The sequence below is a fragment of the Plectropomus leopardus genome, chromosome 5 (genome assembly GCF_008729295.1).
Source record: "Plectropomus leopardus isolate mb chromosome 5, YSFRI_Pleo_2.0, whole genome shotgun sequence".
NCBI classification, from domain to species: domain Eukaryota; kingdom Metazoa; phylum Chordata; class Actinopteri; order Perciformes; family Serranidae; genus Plectropomus; species Plectropomus leopardus.
The window spans coordinates 34269622-34290464 of NC_056467.1; the positions used below are offsets into that span (position 1 = coordinate 34269622).

Here is a 20843-nt window from a genome sequence, read left to right on the forward strand (position 1 = left end):
TACATAGGCACACAAGGTAAAAAGAGTGTCTCCCAATTATTTCCATATACATGTAAAAACATCCTAATACTGCAGATTAAAACCTCTCATCACCAGTTCAAGAGTAACATTATTACATTGGCCATGATGGATTGGCTGAGATCAGTTACACAGAAACATTGGGGTCCTTGAGCCACATTTAAGAGATATTATTAATAATATATTTTCAATTTCGCTCACCTGTGTTTGCATTTTGTCCAGCTTTCAACTTTGTTTGTGAAAGAAACTGGACGGTTGAGGGGCTGGTGTCCTGCTGGGATTCAGCCGGTTTGACACATGTGTGGGCTGTCTGAGGTTCTGAGGCCTCAAGCAGACCTAATGAGTGACTGTTTGGAGGTGAGACACTGGAGCTGAGGGCCTGACTGTCTGCAGGAGCCACCTCAACCTTCTGCTGCACCTGAGAGAAGGCTACCAGAGACTGCATGGCATTGCTGAAAGTGTCATGATGCTGGACAAGCTGGCGGACCCATTTGGACAGACCTGAGAGTGCACAAACACACACATCAGACACAAACGCTACCAAGGTCCTTACAGTGGATAACTATTGCCATCTAGTGTTGAGAGGCTGTGCTGTCAAAACACTGTCATCTGACCTGTGATGTACTTATTGGGATTATTCCTGTAACGGTCATCCACTAGAATTAGGGCGCCCCAGTCATTCTTGTGGCGGATACACCTGTAAAACAAGGTTTGAAGGCTTAAGTATAAAGGACAGAAAGTAAATCAATTTTTACAAAAGTAAATCTTCACTTAAGCTCTAACTCTAGAAGTCAGATTCACCTTCCCAGAGCCTGGTTCAGAGCTCTGTACGCCTGAATCTCATACCAGCGATTGCCTGGGAGAAGACCTCTGGACTTGCAGTGCTGGTCATTGTACTTCATCTTCAGTTCCACCTGAAATCACAGGACAGTATATTAAAAGATGAGTCAATGTGCTATGGGACAGTATTTGGATAAAAGTTACTTAAAAATTAAACATGTTGCACATCAGGGTGGTGTCTGAGCTTGTCTCTGGTTCCTTTAGTCCATCAAGTCATGTGACTTACAGTACACCACCATAAATAGTAGGTGCAAACGGCAACATTGTCATTATTTGATGGACTTGCTTGTACACACACTGGTCTGCAACTCACAGTGTGCATTCCCAGAGTTAGAAATGACAGTATGTGGCAGACACTGAAGCACCCTTTAACAGACAGACAGACTTTAGTAGGGATGAGAATAATAGAAATTAGATTTCTTCTCAAGTACCACACAAGCTGCAGTACCATTTAGATAATTATTAATGTTCTCACTCTTTATTTTTTATGACAAAAATTTACAAAACATATTTCTAATATCATCTAATCTGCATAAATGGCCAGACCTGGTTCTGGACTGAACTTAATGAAAAGAAAAGAAAAAAAAAACAAAGGATATGTCCCACTGTCAGATGAGGAACCAAATCAATCAGAGAGGTCTGGGAGTGAAGTCAGTACATCGCAGTCACTGTCTTGGGCTTTCAGAGGTTTCCGAAACTATCTGAAAAACCCAAATCAAGCCGTGGATTTTGCAACTATAACAAAAGAAGACCTCAACAGGATTCAACATTTATAAAATTATTAACTTAAATAAAGCAATAAATTTGGAACTTTACCTTAACCACTGCATTTGCAGAAATTCTCCAACATACTGTACTTACAGGCCAAGGGATCCATCATATTTTTTTTTGTCAAATCAACTCTTTAATCAATATAATTTATGGTGCTGTTTATCAATGCAGGTGTGTCCCTCAATGCAGTGCAGCAAGCCTGAGTATGACCACTGTGAAAAGTTGTTTTTGAAAGGATTAACGCTATCAAATATGGATTGAAGCAAACTATTTTGTTAAATAAAAACATATTGTGAATTTTGGAAATTATATATTTTTTTAAAAAAGTTAATGTTGACTTTACCTTGCTCTTGAGTTAATGGAAATGATGGCATCCTCCATCAGCTGTGCCACTGACAGTTCTACTTGCTTAAAAATACAGGTGAAGTTTGTGGACGTAGATGCTAAATCTGTTTATGGAAAAAAATATTTTTTCAGCAATTATCTTCGTTAAAACAGGACTGAGCAAGCTAAGCATTTTTGTGTTTATATCTGGGGCATTTCTTTAGTGTGGAAAACCCCAAGATCTCTATAAAGTATAAGCACAAGTTGGCCGGCAGACTTGACAGGGACCTCGTGGTTGAGACGTGTGTTATACAATCACTGCATCTTTGGTTAGATTTAGTCCAGCACCTTTGTTCCATGTCCCCATGCACCATGCCTTCTCTACAGCCTTTGTCTCTATTGTACTGTACGAAAAAATAAAAGCAAACTTCTCAAAACTATTTTTTAAATAGACTGTCTAAATAACTGTCTAATGTCTATTGCTAAAGAATCAAATTAATCCGGCATATAAAGGGGAAACCAAGTGGGCAATGAATCTAAACAGCACACAAATACTATGGACCTGAAGGGTTTGGGTATGACTTGCCCTTATAGACAGATTTGTTCTGAAAGGAGAACTGAGGGGCTAAGAGGGGCCTTGGCAGAGCAGAGTGGAGGTAGGAGAGGGCAGAAAAGGTGGCCTAGGTGACATGAAGCATCCTTGCACAAAAATGCCAGAAAAGCATCCATCCATTTGCATCTGTCGCTGCTGATTTTAGCGCTAACCTTTCAGAATTGACAAGTGAAAAGTTCAGCTGGCGTCTGACGGGATGCCATGCAGGGCAGGCTGCTGAACGGGGCTTTAACTGCTTTTGACAGGTACCGTGTGTTTGCCCTGAGCCACCAAACACGGGGCCGTGGCAGGTACAGCCTGTTCCCTCACGCGCATCACGCAATGCCACTGTGGCCTGTCTGGGCTTGTGTATGTAAACAAACAAGGACAGTCGCAGGAATTCCTAAATGTCGCAGCAAAGTTGGACTATGACTAATAACACCTCACCAAAAAGCATACTGAACACTGAGCAACACTTGCCACAATGGAAAACCTGCACTGACAATGGGAAACTTTGAGAGTTTGTGTGATGTGTAAGTTTGTCAGGCGATTTAAAATCAAAGGTTTTATCTACAAAAATACAATGTTAGTGCAGGCTGTCTATGGGAGGCCGTGTCACAGAAAACCTTGTTAATGCTGCTTGCTTCATGGTGAGATGTTTGTCAATGCATGACACACCAGAGCAGTTAAAAAATCCACTTCTAAACCCACAGCTTGAACAGAAAGGCCAGTAGCCCCGAGACAGCAGTGTCATCTAAATCCAATCACAGTCCATTTCAGCGTTTGAGCCATCACATCCCCGCTCTGTACCATGTCATTGTCCAATCTAACATGACAGGTTGCATATGTGAAAAAGCCAATTCTGGCTGCTAGCAAATCTCGCAAATGTGCAAGAAACCACAAGCTAGAAGGGATTAGTTAAAATGTCAAGAGATCACTCGCTTGCTTTGGCCTTGTCCTCTACAGCAACCTGTTCATCCCTAAAAACATATATTTGACCACTAGGCATGACTCGCAGCCGAGCGCATCTGTTTGAGCTACATTTTACATGGGGTGTGTGTGTATGTGTGTGTCAGTGTCAGTGTGTAAGCCTCTGGCGGTCGGGGACATCTTGTGCTTGTCACTGAGATTGCTGAGCGCCTCATCTGCCACGTAAGGCTGAGCTGACAGCTGAGTGGCTCATCTTGAAGAGAGTATACATGTGTATGTGTGTGTGCGTATACACACTCACAAGGACATCAGACTATCACACTGCTTTTCAACATGCTCATGGCTCAGGTCACACCAAGGCTACACAATCCTACTTATTCTGTGATAGTTGCTTTCCAGTTGCTTTTATTTGTTTAAATAAAACGTGACTGTTCAGAATATAAACGAATCAAAGTCAAATTGCAAGATTTATCCTAACAGGTCCTATAGTTTTTCTTGGCCGACTCCAGTTGGCATATACAGCATTTGATTTGATCAAACTACAAAAATTTCACCAGGAACAAGACATTGTTGTGGGACACCACTGAATGGCCACATTTCTTTTTTGGTCTCTGTCTTCAGAAGGTCAAATGGTTCCAGCTCAGTCTCTATTCCGACTGGACCTCCATTTTGGAACATCTTGAATCAATCTCAAAACAACTTGTAATTATTCCAAACTTGACTTAAAGAAGTATTTCTCAGATATAAAGAGGCTTCTAATATAAAATTCGGCTGTTTAGAAAGAAGCAAATACTTTTGAAGTTGGTGCTTCATGACCAGAGAAAACAGAGAAACGTGGTGCTTTTGCGTGATATGTAGAAAACCTACAGTTACCAAAATGAACTGCGCCTCACCGAACCAATGAACACTCCTGCTGGTGGGTGATATAATGTTGAATAGTCCATGTGAAATGTTGACAGCCGCTGATTTCGTGTTACAGTTTAACGCTGAGATGAAACACGTTTCCAAAAACATTTGAGACAAGAAATATGCAACTCAGTAACAGAATCTTGGTTTATATTTGCTTAGTCTTACTGTTCCATCTCCATTTTTTCGGCCTCCGTTTTCACTGTGCAGGAAGCAGTTTGGCGCATTAAAATATGTTTCTGAAAACATTTATGACAGAAATGGGCAGTGCAGTGACATAATCTCGATTTATATTTGGTCAGAACTGCCTAGTTTTACCGTTTGACTGGCATTCGGAGACAGAGAGAGGGGCCGGTCTGCCTCTCTGTCCACTTTTATACTATTTGAGTCTGTGGCGGAAGCAAGGTTGGACAGCAATATGCCAATTCAGAAGTATATGTAGGCACTGGTTAGATGGAGGGAAGTTTACTGCACTTCATCTACACAAACTACCCACATTGATTTGATACAAAGCTGGTTGAAAATCGGCAAAGTCCTTCTTTGGTGTAGTTGATCGGTGCTGTGTGGTGTTGACCACAGCCCTGGTATCAAACCTCTACAATTTCCTCTACTAACCAAACAATAAAAAAAGTACTAAAAGCTACTAAGGCCAAAGAGCTGACCAGTTTCATGTGTGGCTGCATGTGTGTTGACAGTATTTAATATTTGAGAAGTTAGGCTTCTCTTGTAAATGAAAAAAGGGAGCTGAAAACACACACATACACTTTTAACCCTACATTGTAATAATGTTTGTTTTGGTGTTTGTATTGAAACTTTGTACTGCGTCAGTTAATAGCATCACACAATGTTAAAAAGTAGCCAGTCATGAACTGTGTGAAAAAGTCTACATTTTGTAAAGGGTTGAACATGCATTAAAAAAGAATGTGCCATCTTTCTATAGTGGGCCTGTGGTGCTGACAAGGACAGTACAAGTAGTGATCATGTATTATACAGCCTCTTTCAGTGGCTGATGTTAAAGCCATATGTACAGTGTTGAGTGTGCCTGCAGCATCCATCATCCCGTCTTCTTGATGATTTCCATGAACTCTACAACATTCCTCCAAAATCCCCTTTATCCATCTGTTTTACATGCTTGCAGGTCTGAGAATTAAAATGCTCTTGTAGTCCTCTTTAATAAAGGGCGGCAGCAAGAGGTTGCCTGAGCCCTTCATTAAACTAAGAGAGATGCCTTATCAGTTGTTAAGTGTCTTTTTATTGCTTGTTAAAGCCACTTATTGTTTGACTCACTCACGCAGGCCGTGACTGTTCACTGTAAAACATGCCATTGGAAAAACTCAACCCAAATGTAATACCACCTTTGGCAGGGCTTTCTCTGCAGAGGACTTTTCAAGTTCAACCTTTGATCTTTGTCACAATAACACAACAGACCAGTAAAATGCCATGCTATGTGCTTAGGCTGTGGCGTGGAAGAGTTATGCCTGTCTGGGAATGCAGGCCATGCAGTCATCTAAAGTGCTGGAGTAGTTTAAATGGAGAGAAGCTGTGCCTCTACCTCTTATCCTAGCAATGGGGTGCTGCCGTGTGAGTGTGGCATACAGTGAATGAATTCATATGTCTGGGTCCATGTGTTAAGAGAATGTGCACATGTTAGCACTAGTGCACGAAAGTGACAATGTAAGAACTTTTTACATATGTGTATGAGCACTGAAGTAACCAGGTTTAACTATAATAAGGTGTTAATAGGAAACATTCATGCAGGTAAAAATGTGTTCAAACAAATTAAAGATTCAGTTGGTACATTTTTTTAGCAAATATCACAGCAAGTTTGTTTTTATGACTGTCACTACATCAGTACTACAGTACTACGTACATGTGTCCTCTGCCTTCTCGTGGTGCTCCTCATGGCATTTGCAAGAATCATAAAGACAACCAATCACAGCTGAGGAATCTATACCACTGCTTTCATTCATATAAATCACTGCTCATGAACTGCGCTCAAACTTTTAAACTAGGAAGCGCTGATCAAATATGAATCAAGATTCTAACGTACTGCCTATTTCAGCTCAAATTTTTTTGGAAACATATTTGAATGTAGTGTTTAGATGTGAAATTTGGTTGGTACGGCAGGCACATTACAAACGTTCTCATTTTATTGTTAAACAGTTCCCATGTTCCATTCTCTGATACAACCATCCATACTCCTTATTGGGTTTTTTTCATTACTAAATAAAAACTTTTTTAAAATGTATATTATTTTGTCTTGAAAAATCCTTGAACACCTCATGTGTTTTTATACAGGTTTGATATGAAACAAAATTGTATGACAGGGTATATTAAATTATATTATGAATTTGATATTTGCAAATTCCATGACTTTTCCAGGTTTTTCCATAATCGTGTGAACCCTGAAATATGTATCCGAACATTTGCCACGAGCAAAAGGCAATTCAGTAACAAAATCTTGATTCATATTTCATCAGCGCTGCCTAGTTTGATGGTTTTACTGCAGTTTACAAGCAGTGATTGATACCACTGACAGATGCTCTCTGAAATTACCTCAGTCAGCCATAGTCTGTCATCACAGGCTACATTTTAGAAAGCTTGAAAACAGACACAAGTGTTAGTGCAGAAGTCTAGTGTTCTCTAAGACCAACTGAATAATAATTTGCTCAAAGTCTGTTGTGGGATTTTTTTCCCCAATGATGCCAAAATGAAATTGTGTAGCTTTAACATTGTTAAAATAAGAAACAATACAGCTACTGGTGTTTTGAAAAAAGCTTGGGAATACATAATGCAGCAAAGGTCAAACACTTTGCCTGTAATTAAGAATGCCCCTGCTAAATCCAGAAGAAATTCTATACTTGTATAATACACCATTAACCTGTAGAGAAAAAAAACAGTGGTGGTCCTGAATCATAAAAGCCATGTATTTGCACTGCAGCTGTTAAGAATTGACCATTTGAGGAGATGCATCAGGGCCTCTATGAATTAGCTCAGCGAGTGACTGATCAATCATATTGCACATTCGCTTTGCAGGAATCAATTAGAGCAACGAAAGACAATGTCAGCAAAAAAAAGTTTTTAGAAGTTAGCGAGGGAAGAATAAACAGCATACAGCTTCATCAGTCACAATCAAGGATGAGGATGTGAGGAATAAATCACTTTACAAGTAAAGAAGCACATACAGCACTGCTAAATTATTATAAATCATAACCCATTTTAATTCTTTGAAACACAAGGCCCACCTTCGAACATTAGCACTTGTAGTTAAACTATTTATTAAAACAGCTATTTTAGCAACACTTCTTTGAAACACTGATAATGTAGATCACTGCATTTCAACATAGACCTTTTTATCATTATTTAGAGTGCACTGTATCCTGAATCCAGGAGAATGGACTATAATATGTAATGTTATTGACTATCCAATAATGGATACACCATTACATGTGCAAGTGCCCAGGCATTTGTATGTGTGTGAGTGTGAGTGTGTGTGTGTGTGTGTGTGTGTGTGACCCTTTAAAGAGCCTATTGTCTACTGCTGCAGCAGGATATGTGCTCCTTCTGCAATGAGGCTATGAGGGCTAGCTGCATGGCTTTGACAGTCATTAGTGTCAGTGTCCCCATCCTCTCGGCAGTGTAATGGGGTTAGTTCAAAGACCTTTACAGCCCCCCAGGGCTTCTCTGGGGCCACACTGCCTCTGCTACTGAAAGAGGATATAAGTGAAGGAGGAAAAGGCAACAAGAGAGAAGAAAAAGAAGGAACAAGCACGGCCATATAGGTAGAGAAAGAAGTCTCAGCAGTACTGCACAAGTGAAATTTGTGCCTTCTGCTTCACACTGCCCTCCTCTCCCCTTACCGACCCTCACCATCCCTTAGATCCACCCCAGCAAATCTCTTCTCCACCCACAAATCTATTCTCTGCACTTTTGGGGACAGAGCCTTCTCCAGGGGTGCTCCCAGGCTCTGGAACTCCCTCCCCCAAGAGATCTGTGACTCTGAGTCCCTCGCCGTCTTTCAGTCCCACCTCAAAACCCATCTTCTCTCCTCTGGCTATTCCTAGCCCCAACTCCCTCTTATTTTTGTTTTTGTATTTTTGTTTGAAAAGCGACCTTGAGTTCAAGAAAGGCGCTATATAAATCCAATGTATTATTATTATTATCATTAATAGTAGGGGTCATCCCTCTTCACAAAGACTCCAGTCTGGGACAGCAGTTCCACACATATCACCACCAAAGCACAGAATTACAAATAATTTAATGACTATGATTATTATTAAAAGTACAAATTAAAAAGTAAGCCTTTCCGTTTAAGTGCTCTGTCATGCTTGCACTCTTTCACTTGCCCACTTTCGTGGTTTATCTGTTAATTATATCATCCTGTAAGATAGCCAATTACATATGGTATTTATACGCCATAAGATTTGAATAAAATTTTTATCCTTGCCCAGGTTTGGAGGGGGGCTGGTGAGCAACACTGGATAATGCACCTTGACCCATCAGATGTGGTATGACAGTCAGGGCTGAGGAGTAATGGAATACATGGTACCAAGTTACACATTTAAAAATTTATAAATGAGTGAGTGTATTCAGTTATATTTAAAATTAGTGGTATTCTGAATACAGTTACTGTCCTTAAAAACAGATTCCTTTAAGGATCTACCTTACCTTACCACTAACACAGTGTCATACCTGAATACGACGCAAGTAAGCCTAGGTTTGATTGTACTGTCTCTACTGGAATTTTACAAATGGCCGCATGCAAAATATTACTGCCATTCTGAGCCAAACTTTTGTCAGACACCCTTTCTATTCATTTCTGTTGCTCGCTTTAAAAGCTTTGCAATTGACGAGGAACTGCTGATTTATGAAGTTGAAATAAAGAATTATGTAAACAACATCTCCTTATTTAATTAGAAAAAAAACATAAGTAAGGTGGCAGCTGGCTGGAGGGAGATTGCTATGGATCTTAAAAGTTTATGTAAAATGACCACCACTAATAACATCCTACTTGCTGTTTGCTGTATTGCATGTCATTTTCAGTAAATATCACAATATAAAATGGGTGTTTCTGGCATGATAACAGACCCAGACAAATGACCTCAGCAAAATAATTTTGGAGTATTCAAAGAAGTAATACAACGTATTTGGAGTATGTTACTTAGTTTGTAGTAATTTTCTGATGGAACATGTCACAAATTACATTTTAGGGCATATATTCTATAATCTGTGATGGAATAAATTTTAAAAGTAACCCTCCCAAAACTGATGACAGGTAAAGCAAAAAAAAAAAAAAAAAAAAACTGTTTGGTCTGCAAATTGAGAAAATAGAATTTCATTCTCTTGTGTTGTGTTTTTAAATAAGTTTGGTGACTTTTCAGCTGCAGTTACTTGTATAAAAATAACTTCGTCTTATTCGCTGAAACTGTCAGTACACCCATACAGCACTATATGACACAGATAATCTGAGAAAAGAAAGTCATGTAGTTCCTCCTCCTCGTAGTGCTCTTAATGGTGTTTACTAGAATCTACTGCAGCTGAAGATAAACAATAAAAACAACAACAAAACAAAACAATCAGAGCCCTGCATCTGTGAAACATTAATTCATTATGATTCATTTATAAACCCCTTTGTGTGTGTTTAAGCAACTTTTCTGCCCATATTTAAAATTGTCTGCACAGTCAAAACATATCCCACATATCTGAGATCTCTGAAAAGTTAAGAATAAAGTCATAATATTTTGAAAAGAAAAAACAACTCCTCTCCTACTCTCCTATAGGCTGCTGTTCATGACTGTATTGCTCTGCGCTACAGTTTCCCCTTCAGACAGTCTGACAGACACACAGACCCATTTGGGACTCTGGGTGAGAAATAAAGGGAAGAGGCTTTAAGCGATGCCCTCATTAAAAAGGTTGCTTCCAGCACCCCCCGACGTCCCCTGGGAGGCAGTGCCACCCCCGTTAAGAAACGCTACCATACATGTTTTCAGGAACATATTTTAGTGTACTGTTTAGCTGTAAAGTGAGACCACATTAAAAACAATAGAGTCAAAATGCACCAACACCAAAAGCACCACCCACCTGCTAAAACAAACTTTCTCATTTTACAGCTAAATAGTACATTAATGTATGCTTCTAAAAACATCTGAAGTGAGAATTAGGCAATGCAGTAACAGTTTCTTGAGTCATATGTGGTCAGCACTGCCTAGTTTGACAGTGTGACCTCAGTTCAGGAGCTGCAATTGACAAGACAGCTGAATCAGAGACACTCTTGCAGATTTTTGCAAATGCCATCAGAAGCAATATGAGGAGGAGGAAGATCATGAAGATTTTGAGTTTTTTTTCGAATTATCTGTCTCACATAAAACTGGATGAAGTGTACGTTTCAGCAAAAATGACCAAAAGTCGTTTGTATTGAATTTTTCAAGTATAGTCTTAAAAGGGAAAACAAGGTCAAAGTGTCGGCAGTTACAGCGTTGCCTAGCTGATCCTACAGCAGCCACAATCATGACAAGATGTGGCAGGAGATAAGGGGCTCTCAGAGGAACTCTTGTGGAACTCTCAAATGTAGCAAAGAAACAAAGTCTGTTGTGGAGTACAGAATATGTCATTAGAAATTCACAGTCTCTTAATGCTTGGTCAGCTCCACCCTGGCCCCTAACAAGCTTTGGCTTCTACAATCCACCTCCTAAGGTTCTGCTCCTGTCATTTAAGCCCTGTTTTAACCTGGATCAGGCACATTTTCATGCAGCACAATTACATCAAAACCTGTTTTCTGAATTTTATCCTTTTCTTTTTCTCTATCTCTCTTTCTCTCTCTTTTTTTTTTCTTTTTTTTTTTACAAAATACCAGTTTCATTTTCATTTCATCAGGCACAAAACATTAGCAGTTAAAGGTGGTTTCATTTAAAAAAGAAAAAAAAAGAACTGGAGTCTCTTCCAGTTAAACCATACATGGTAAGAACTCTAATATGACCTTCTTCGCAACATGCTTTTGACCATCTACTTTTACCTAAACCCAGGTGCTAACACAGGATAGAAACCCCCACAAAAATAAATCTGATAAAAAACTGACGCAATGCCCTAAGAGCTGACAATGGTGGAACTGACAGCTTTGGCTAAGATGAACGGCTCAGCGAAGTTTCAGTCACCAACACGTCTCGCCACACTGACAAAACAGGTTAGTAAAAGCGCCATCATGCTGTGACAGGGGGATGAAGAGGAGGAAAGGGAAGGAGAGGTGGGAGGTGGGGAGAGAGTCAAACTTAAAGGTCAACTTTATTTGCTGTAGACGGGGTACACACAGCAACATCGCTTTGGGATTTTTTTTTACGGATCACTAAGGGGAGATGCTCTTATTTGGTGTGTGAATGGTTGTGTCTGTGAGATATATTTTTGTGTTCATGGTTTTCAAAGTGTTGGCTCTGGGCCAAATAAATTAAGAAGTGACCATCTTAAAGACATAGCTTGGACAATAATGTGATCATTAGTGTTTCCTTCATAATTGTACAGGCCTGGCTGGCTTCCAGGTCAACGAGAACCCCCTCCAGGTCAAAAAATTGTTTGTATTTGTATTGTTAATGCAAAAGACAATGCAAAAAATGATCCATGCCAGTGCTTCCCCTATATTCATTCTGCAGCTACACAACTCTCTCACCTTATGTGAAAATGAAAAAAAACAACACAGCTTGTCAACTACAAGATAATTCCTGCAAAATATATATGATAGGCTCTGGAATAATTATTTAGCATTCATTGCAGTTTCCTTGTGGCCCAGTAGCAAATGTTGTGTGGCCCCAGGGGTTGTACAACTAAGAGAACCTGAGCAGGAATATCTGTTGTCTGTTGTGATGCTTCTTACCTGGAGGTCTTTGATGTTTGGGAAGGGAATTCCAATAGTGACCACAGCCCTGGCATTGTCATCAGTGAAGTCTAGTCCTTCACTCACTTTACCCCGACACACAGCGATCAGCAATGCCCCATCTATAACAGTCAAATACAGGACATATCAACACTGTAAATACCAATTCCTATAATGTAGAACTCTACACAATTACTGAGTATTGTATTGTAAATAAAGATGATGTAGCACTGGTGCAGCTGCACAAAGGACTACTTAAGGGCAGATGCAATAGCAACACATGGTATTCTTCTTATAAATTAATTAATTGCTCAATTCACTGCGGAAACACTTGACTAGATCAAATTTATCTTTTTCCACTCTTATTTACAGACCTCAAGCTGATTCAAAGTTATATAGCAAAACCATCAGCTGGTTCCAAAGGTCACCGTGATGTTTACCAGACTCACCTCTTTCCTCACAGTATTTAATGGCATCGTAATACATCTGAAGCAGTTCGTCAAAATCCCCCTTGCCACCGCCGCGGGGCTCTGTGATCACAGTTTTCTGTTGTTCCAGCTTCTCCCAGAGACCAGTGTTGATCCAGCGGTCACGCAGCTTGTCCAGCATCTGATCAAATCACAGGAGATATCATGTCGTAAATATGGACGCTTGAGTAGAACTTTTTGCTCAGTGTAGCTTAGTCATATGATCGTGACAGATATAAACTTTTGGAATTGTTTCAACCCCCAGAAAAGAAAAGAAAAGAAATGAAAAAAACTTAGATTTGAGCAATTCACACAAGTAACCCTATTTGACATGAAAAAAAGCAACATTCACAAAACAGCAATATATTTGCATCATGGATTGCCATTGAACTTTGCACACACATTCATGATTCCTTGGGGGATGATTTTCACCTGTCTTTTGTGCTCCCCTCACTTTTTAAATGTTTACAAATACCAAGTGAATCATCTTTACATAACTTTGACAATGTCTTAAAGGTCCAGTGTGTAGAATTTAGGGGGATTTATTGCAGTAAATTTAATACAATATATCAAGTCTGTTTTTTTACTGTATAATCACCTAAAAATAGGAATTATTTTCTTTACTGTAGATTGAGCCGTTTATATCTACATAAACAGTGGGTCCTCGTCTACTGACATCGCCATGTTGCACACTCATGTTTCTACAGTAGCCCAGAGGGGACAAACCAAACACTGGCTCTAGACATTCATGTTTTTGCATTGGTCAATGAAAGCCACTCTACGACAAGGAGCAGTGAAAAACTTGATTTGTAACTGCTTTTTTCAGTTTTTAATTCACCTGGTCTGTTTGTTTGGAGGAACTTCCAAACACTTCCAACTCCAAAAAGGGAGAGGGAATTCTAATCAGAAGTTTCAGTTGGTTGCAATCTGCAGTCCTCACTGCTAAATGCCACTAAACACTGCTGTGGAAGGTCAACATTTCAGTCTGTGAGATACCTGAGTGTTGTACAGCCTTACAGAGTTGCTAGCATGGCTGTCAACTTTAAACTATGTGTATAAGAGAGGAATAGTGTGAATAGCACATTAACTGAGCAGCAGCAGCAGTTTCAGAGCTGCATCTGTGTCTACACAGAGTGTGTTTGGACATAGTATTGGGTGGAGCTCTCCCCTGTTTTGTCAGTGCACAGAAACCAAAACACTATCACTATAGGTATGCTTCTAAAACTGAAGAAAATAGACTTTGAGGCATAATAATATGCTGTAACGCAGCCTATTTATACAGCTGGATTAAAAGAGGAGCATATCTATTCTGTTAGATGCTTGTCACATAATCAGTATGTTTACATGCATAGTGAAGTAAAGCTACAGTTATAGCTCAAATAAGCCATTTCCTTGGACTACTGCCCATGTCCCAGTATACAAGCACCGGGGAGAATCCAGTTATTGATGAAGCATGTTCAACTCCACCACAGCAGGTGGTGATATGCTACCCTTTCAACTAGCTGCTATTGGACCTTCTTCCTGTTGACCTATTATGTCGGGTTTCCATGTCGAATGGTGAAAACATGAATAACTTTTCGGCAATATAAATTTTGTATGTACTCTAAGCCTTGTTTTCTTTCCTTTCCTTCTTCTTCTTTGGTTTTTCCCAGCTTTCTTCTACAAATTTATACTGTTCCACTTCCAGGTCAAAGCCTGGCACAGGCACTAGGGAGCACACGCAGAACACCTAGGCCAGTTCAGGTCCAGTTGAGGTGTATGCATAGGGCTGGGCAATAAAACGATAACGATAACGATATCAATCATGAAAAAATAACTTTTCCTCGATTGAAATATGAGACGTAATCGATAGAATGTCGATAGAACGTATTCCAGCCATGTTTCGACAGACAACACGAACAGCCAATGATAAGAATAACACCACGACAAACCAAATACAGTGAACGACTTTGACTTTAGAAGCTGAGTGTTTGACAACCGAGTCGTATGTGCTTCCACAAAGTTTCACTATCGCGGATCAAACAGCTGATGGTCCGACAGCAGCACAGTGAGAGAGACAAACAGAGCAGAGAAATTGTCAGTAAATTATGAGGGCAAAAAACAAACCACAAAAAAAAGAAAAATAATCGTTCATTTATCATAATGGAAGGAAAATGTTGAATTAATCATGATATTAATTTTAGGTATGATGTTCGGACCTTTGCTGGGAGGAAATTTTAGTAACTGGACCTCTTTGGATTTTAGTTTGAATAGGTCCGCCTGTTCTACAGTAGATTTGCCATGTTCAATGTCTGAAATATTTAAACCAAAATTAACCCTACAATTTCTTTATATCTTACTAAGGAGTAAAAGGGAACCTTTAAGCTTGACAGAAATAGTGATTTGATGTATATCTTGATATATATCAATATTGACTGATATGAAAAAATTTATCGTGATAAGACTTTTTTTCATATTGCCCAGTCCTACATATACATGAAAGAAGAAATCAAACCCCAACCTCATTATCTAGGAGTGTTGGTCCAACAATAAGAAATTCAACTTAGCTCAATTTCAGTCAGACTAACATGTTTACATGTATTTTAAAAGCCCGGTTTTAGTCAGACTAACACAATAAATAATGCTTTTTCTAACATTATGTAAATGCACAGATTATAACACCTTCTAAGTCTGACACATTAAGCCTGAAACAGAGAACGGGAAACATTTAACTACATTTTCCTCGTGTCCTCAAACAGCTTGGATTTCTTTTCTTTACTTGTTTGGCAAAAGGCTGATGTGTTTAGACCCCCTTTGTAATAAAATCACTGTCCCTGTACTATTGTTAGTGCAAAAAGTCAGCAGCTCTCAAGGGAGGCACATTGATCTAAGAGCCCTCATCCTAGGGCTGGGCCCCACACGTCTGTGCTGGGCAGATTACGTCCTTGAATAAGCATGGCTTCACAATCAAAGAGCAGCTTCACTGGCTCGGAAATGTGTTAGAAGGGTCAAGTAGAAGTTCTTCTTCTAGTCAGCAGAAAACTTCTCAACGGGCCAGTAGTGTCAAGCTGTAAAGCCTGAGCCACATGCAGTGGGGCCACCAGCTAACAGAAGGTGGGGAGTATTCACCTGCTTCCAACCCTACACTATTTACCTGCATAAACAGCCAGCCCAAATGTTCCTCAAAAACACCACACAGAACTAAAGAAAAATATACTCTGCGGGTTATGTGCAGTGCAGAGGAAAACAACAAAGGCAGACAGCGATATGGGACAGTATGAGAGCAAAGATCATTTCTTGCATGCCAGTGTGATTGCCTCATAGTGGTGAAATGAACCATGGGGAAGATTTTGTCAGGTTGGTGCCTCCTAAAGCAAGTCAGCCCAGGACGTTTGCATCAATAAAACATGGCACATTCACTAAATATGCAGCGTTACAACGACAAGGACCCCCCCTTACGTGCCTCTTCAACTCAGCAAACTGTTTGTCCTCCAATTGCTTTCCAGTGCAATCTTGGGCACAAGATAAATAATTCAGGTTATGTACTTTAGGCAGATCTACTCCTAAACAAAACAGCCATTATCTGCCAGGCTGCACTTGGAAAGAAGCTGATTCCACAAGGCGAACAGCAGGAAAAATGTTCTCACTGATTACAAATATGCAGCAAGGTTGGTAAAGACAGAATAAAGGATCATGCCAACATAATCATATCTGCACAACTTAAATTTCATTGCACAGCACTACAAGTATGATGATTTAATTTGGTATTTTTTTAATTGTTTGCAGGAAACAACTTGTATTTTTTACAAAAAAAATCTTGTGCAACTAAGCTTATTTCTTGTGAGGACTGGACCAGTATTATAAATGCAGTTTGATTGAGGGAAAGTCGCTTCAATGAATCCTTCACCCACAAAATTTGTATATCAGTAAATCATGCCCTTTTATCTTGAATTCATTGAGAACTTATCTACTTAAAAGCCAAACTCCAGTACTAAGTTTTTTATGCGAAAATGCATGTTTTTAAGACCGAAAAGATAATTGTGAATGTTATTCTGGTGCCAAAAGTGTGACATTTTCTATGGACATGTTTGGGGAGGGCAGCTGTCTAACAATGTGCAATGTAAAGATGATATCCACTTTGGATCTCTACTATCAACAATCTGGCTGGTATGCAGAAAAAACTCCTCCAGAGGAAGAAGTTGGAGGAAGGTCAGACAGGAGCCTCGGTGGCACATTCCGAGTTACCAGGCCTGTGCGGCAGCATCTTTATCACCTGATCAAAGTAGGCATGTAACAGTTTCCGGTTATCACGATAACCGCGGTGAAATTCCCTGATGGTTAGTAATAACCATGCGTGATTACCGTGCTTTAAAATTATGGTAAAAACTGACAGCGAGGTCCCAAATTAACACCTGCCGAACGCCAAGTGTGATAAAATCTCTGGAGGTTATTCGTCACACTGGCTTGTAAATGTTTGTGCCAAAATAGTCACGTATTAAACTCTGTTGAGAGTCTCCAATGCGTTTTTAGGGGCGCGTGGCTCTGCGCCGCTGCTCTTGTGCTCTTTGCCGCCGCAAAGCCCTCACCAGCACTGCAGCTCTGTTTACAGCACAAGACATCTGCTGATCACTAAACTATCATGAGCCACTGGTCTGCTGGAAGCTAACACTGCGTGCATACTGATGAAGGTTATGAGATATTAAGATAGAGGCCCCACAGTTTCAACCAACAGGGTAAACTCTTTTAGGCTCTCACACTGACAATAAAGTAGCTTCACTTTTTCCGGTATTACCTTTCACAATAAAAGCCCTAGACAGATACACTGCATCACAGCTTGCCAGGTGGGACTCATTTATACACAGAGGCTGTGGTGATGAGCAGTTCAATATATTTAATACTTTTACATCAGATTTTGCTCTGGCCTCTTCTCTAAGTTTGCATATTATTTCAATTAAATTTACTGAAATAAATGTATGCAAGGAAAAAAAGGTTATTTATTATTTTGGCTGGTAAAAAATATGCTTTTTTTAATATGATTTTTTTTCTACCAACCAAATTGGTTGGTGATTCAAAAAATTTATTTCATTGTGGACACTAGCTGTCAAATTGTAATGCCTCTACTGAAGTTAGCCCTTCAGTAGAGGCCCTTTGCTGCGGATCATTCCCCTTCTCGCTCTCGCCTTTCCTGTCTATCTTTAGCTGTCCTATCAATAAAGGGAGAAATAACCCCCCACCCCTCAAAAAGAAATCTTAAAAAAAAATATTTCACCAATAAAATGACAGTCCTAACACAGTCCTGGCTTTCATTCAAAAGGTAAAAACCGACAACTACCAGAATGCATCTGGTGGGTGACATAACGCAATCTCGTCCATTCAACAAAATGGCGACTGGCAGGATCTGCTGTTACAGTTTAATGGTAAGCTAAAACATATTTCTGAAAACATTTGAGGCAAGAAATATGCAACTCAGTAACAGAATGTTGGTTTATATTTGTTCAGCATTGCTTAGTTTTACTGCTTGATCTCAGGTTTTGAGAACTGAGTCTGTTTTCACTGTGCAGGAAGCAGGATGCTGCCCACTTCCTGTTGACAACTTCTCGCTATTGTAGTGAAACGGGTCATTAAAATATGTTTCTGAAAACATTTGAGGTGAGAAATAGGCAGTGCAGTAACCTAATCATGATTTATCTATGATGTATCTAGGACATCTGAGCACTTGTTAGATGGAAAGAAGTTTACAGCAGTTCATCTACACATACTACCCACATTGTTTTGATACAAAGCTGGTCGAAAATCAGTCAAGTATACATTTTATTAGTTTTGGTAAAACCATAATATGATCAAAAATCCTAGGCTACATCTGTTTAGGACAGTGGTCCTTAAACAACCACTGTCCTTAAAGGACCCCTTTTCTATCATTGAGTAAACTGACGACCCCTGACTAAATGACATATTTTATGGAAAACAAAATAATAAAACAAAAACAGTACAGAACAACTGATTAACTGTACAGGTGACCCAAATAGTCAACACAGTAGTTTGTGTAAAATTAGTGATTTGGATGATAACAAGCTTCTTTCTAGTGAATAAATTGTTTCCCTTTCCCTGACACTTCGATTAACCTAGTTTTTTTTTAATTGCTGACTTTTCTATTGCAGGATAAGGCTGTTAATTAAGTACAGTGACGGCTCTGTGAATATAGCTTGTGTTCACCTTGCCCTTATCATGAGGGACGTTTTTTTTGTATCTTGATTAATAATCTAAACTTTAAAAGTACCTTCATTTAGTTTCCTCTTGGAAGTGAATGAAATGTTGAGCTATAGGCATACTGTATTTTTTCTTGCATCTCACAGAATCAGGCCTTGCAACAAATTGTCATCTAATATTTAGTCACATATTGTGAAAAATCCAATTCTCATATCAAATCAATAAACTAGTTTGAACTGTAGGCATTTGCATTCAAACTGTGTTTGAGCCATTTCTTTCTTACTCAGCACTGATGCAGGCCATGCACATCACAAGACTGACTGCACTGTAAAACGCTGTGCTTCACACCTACATCAGAGCAGTTTGATTTATCAGCCAAAACAGATCCTCAGCACCTTTAGCAAAGGCTTTCAGCCATGTGAGTGTTAAGACACTGAACACAGAAACTACAGACATGCACACCATGAATAATTGAGGGACAACATCTGACACACACAGTCCTGGTGTTCAGTTTCCATACAGGGCTGTAGAATGTCAATCTACAGGCTCCACTGCAAACCTCTTTATATAACCTAAAGACAAAAAAAAACTGAAAATGTCAGCTAACAGTTATTTAGTGCCTGCAAATTGAACATTTTATGAACTATCATAAAAACAAGAATGGCATTTCATGTACATGCCACCACTATTAATTACATTCCTCTGTATTTCAGAAACATGTATGTTTTTAGAAAAAAAAGAAAAAAAAACAATATGCAAGACAAAGTATTATCAGAAAGAATCAGTTATGTATAGACAGGGTTTGAGGTTATTTTATTTTGTAGGACATGTTTTCCCAAAGCAGAATTAACCTGCTGAGATTATAGGACATTCCACTAAAGCTCTCTTGGTCTAATTCCAGTGCATCTCTGAAAAATAAGCTATTGTTCTACTTTTCTTAAAAAGACAGTGAAGTTGTCAATTAAAAGTGAATTTATTTGTCGCCCCCCACTTTTAGTCTTAAACAAAAGACCTTAAAAGGACCATCGTCACAATGCCCAGGCAGCATAAATGGAATTGAGCAGTATTTAGCACAGAAGAGGGCACAACAAAGTGTAAATAATTTATTGCCTTTTCCAGGCATAGCAGGTGCTATGCTCAGTAGTTGCCAGTGACACAGTAAAGTGGGCCAGATCTTTCTGCCAAGTGGGACAGAGTGGTAAAACAACTACATAGAGGCAGTGAACTGTAGTCTTTCTCGCACTTTTACACTTCCTCTCACTATCTCCCCATCTTTCACCTCCTCTGCATCCAGCCTCTCTCTGTTTCCTTCCCTGTGTCCCTGGTGTCAGTGAGCTGTGCGGTGACACGTCGCAGCTACTCTAGTGCCTGCTGAATTATGGAGGGGGTTTGGAGGTGACGGCATTAATGAAACATGCAGCCAGGAGCCACATTTCGCAGTGGCGAGGGGAGACGTGTTGTTGCGGTGTAAATTATTCAGCCCCAAAATATCACAGTAACCATCACGCCAAGACTGGTGGCAAGAAGCCACCTGCCACCTCTGGCCTGCCACTCTTCCCTTGTTGTCTGCTCTACATATCCCAGCCACACTGCTGGTGACAAGAGAATGCTGCAGAAACACTGTCTGCTGCCTGCACAAGACAATAGTGTCTGAGAAGGCTTACTTTACGCTGAAAAAGAATATATATATATTTTTTTGATTGAATGCAAATTGTCATTTGTCTCTGTTTTGTGTCATATCTGAGTATCTTTGATTTGCTTTTTAGTCACACCAGCAGTTGAAGTCCAAAACCCAAAGACCTGAGAAGAGAATGAACATATCTTACTATTATTGAATCAAATGATTAAATGATTAACCAACCAACAGATGAATTGTTGCTGCCCTACATGTTAGAGACTGTCGATGTATCAGTCAGTCGATTTTATCAGCTGATATTTGCCCATCAGA

At 39.6% G+C, this 20843-nt stretch overlaps 1 protein-coding gene across 1 annotated transcript in view; it reads right to left on the bottom strand.

Moving 5' to 3' along the window:
* brip1 (BRCA1 interacting helicase 1) overlaps window positions 1-20843 on the bottom strand; it is a 65514-nt gene that overhangs the window by 7211 nt on the left and 37460 nt on the right. The window contains 5 exon segments of the mRNA XM_042487366.1: window positions 220-519; window positions 633-715; window positions 820-932; window positions 12243-12364; window positions 12692-12851. Of these exon segments, the coding sequence (XP_042343300.1) occupies window positions 220-519; window positions 633-715; window positions 820-932; window positions 12243-12364; window positions 12692-12851 (778 nt within the window).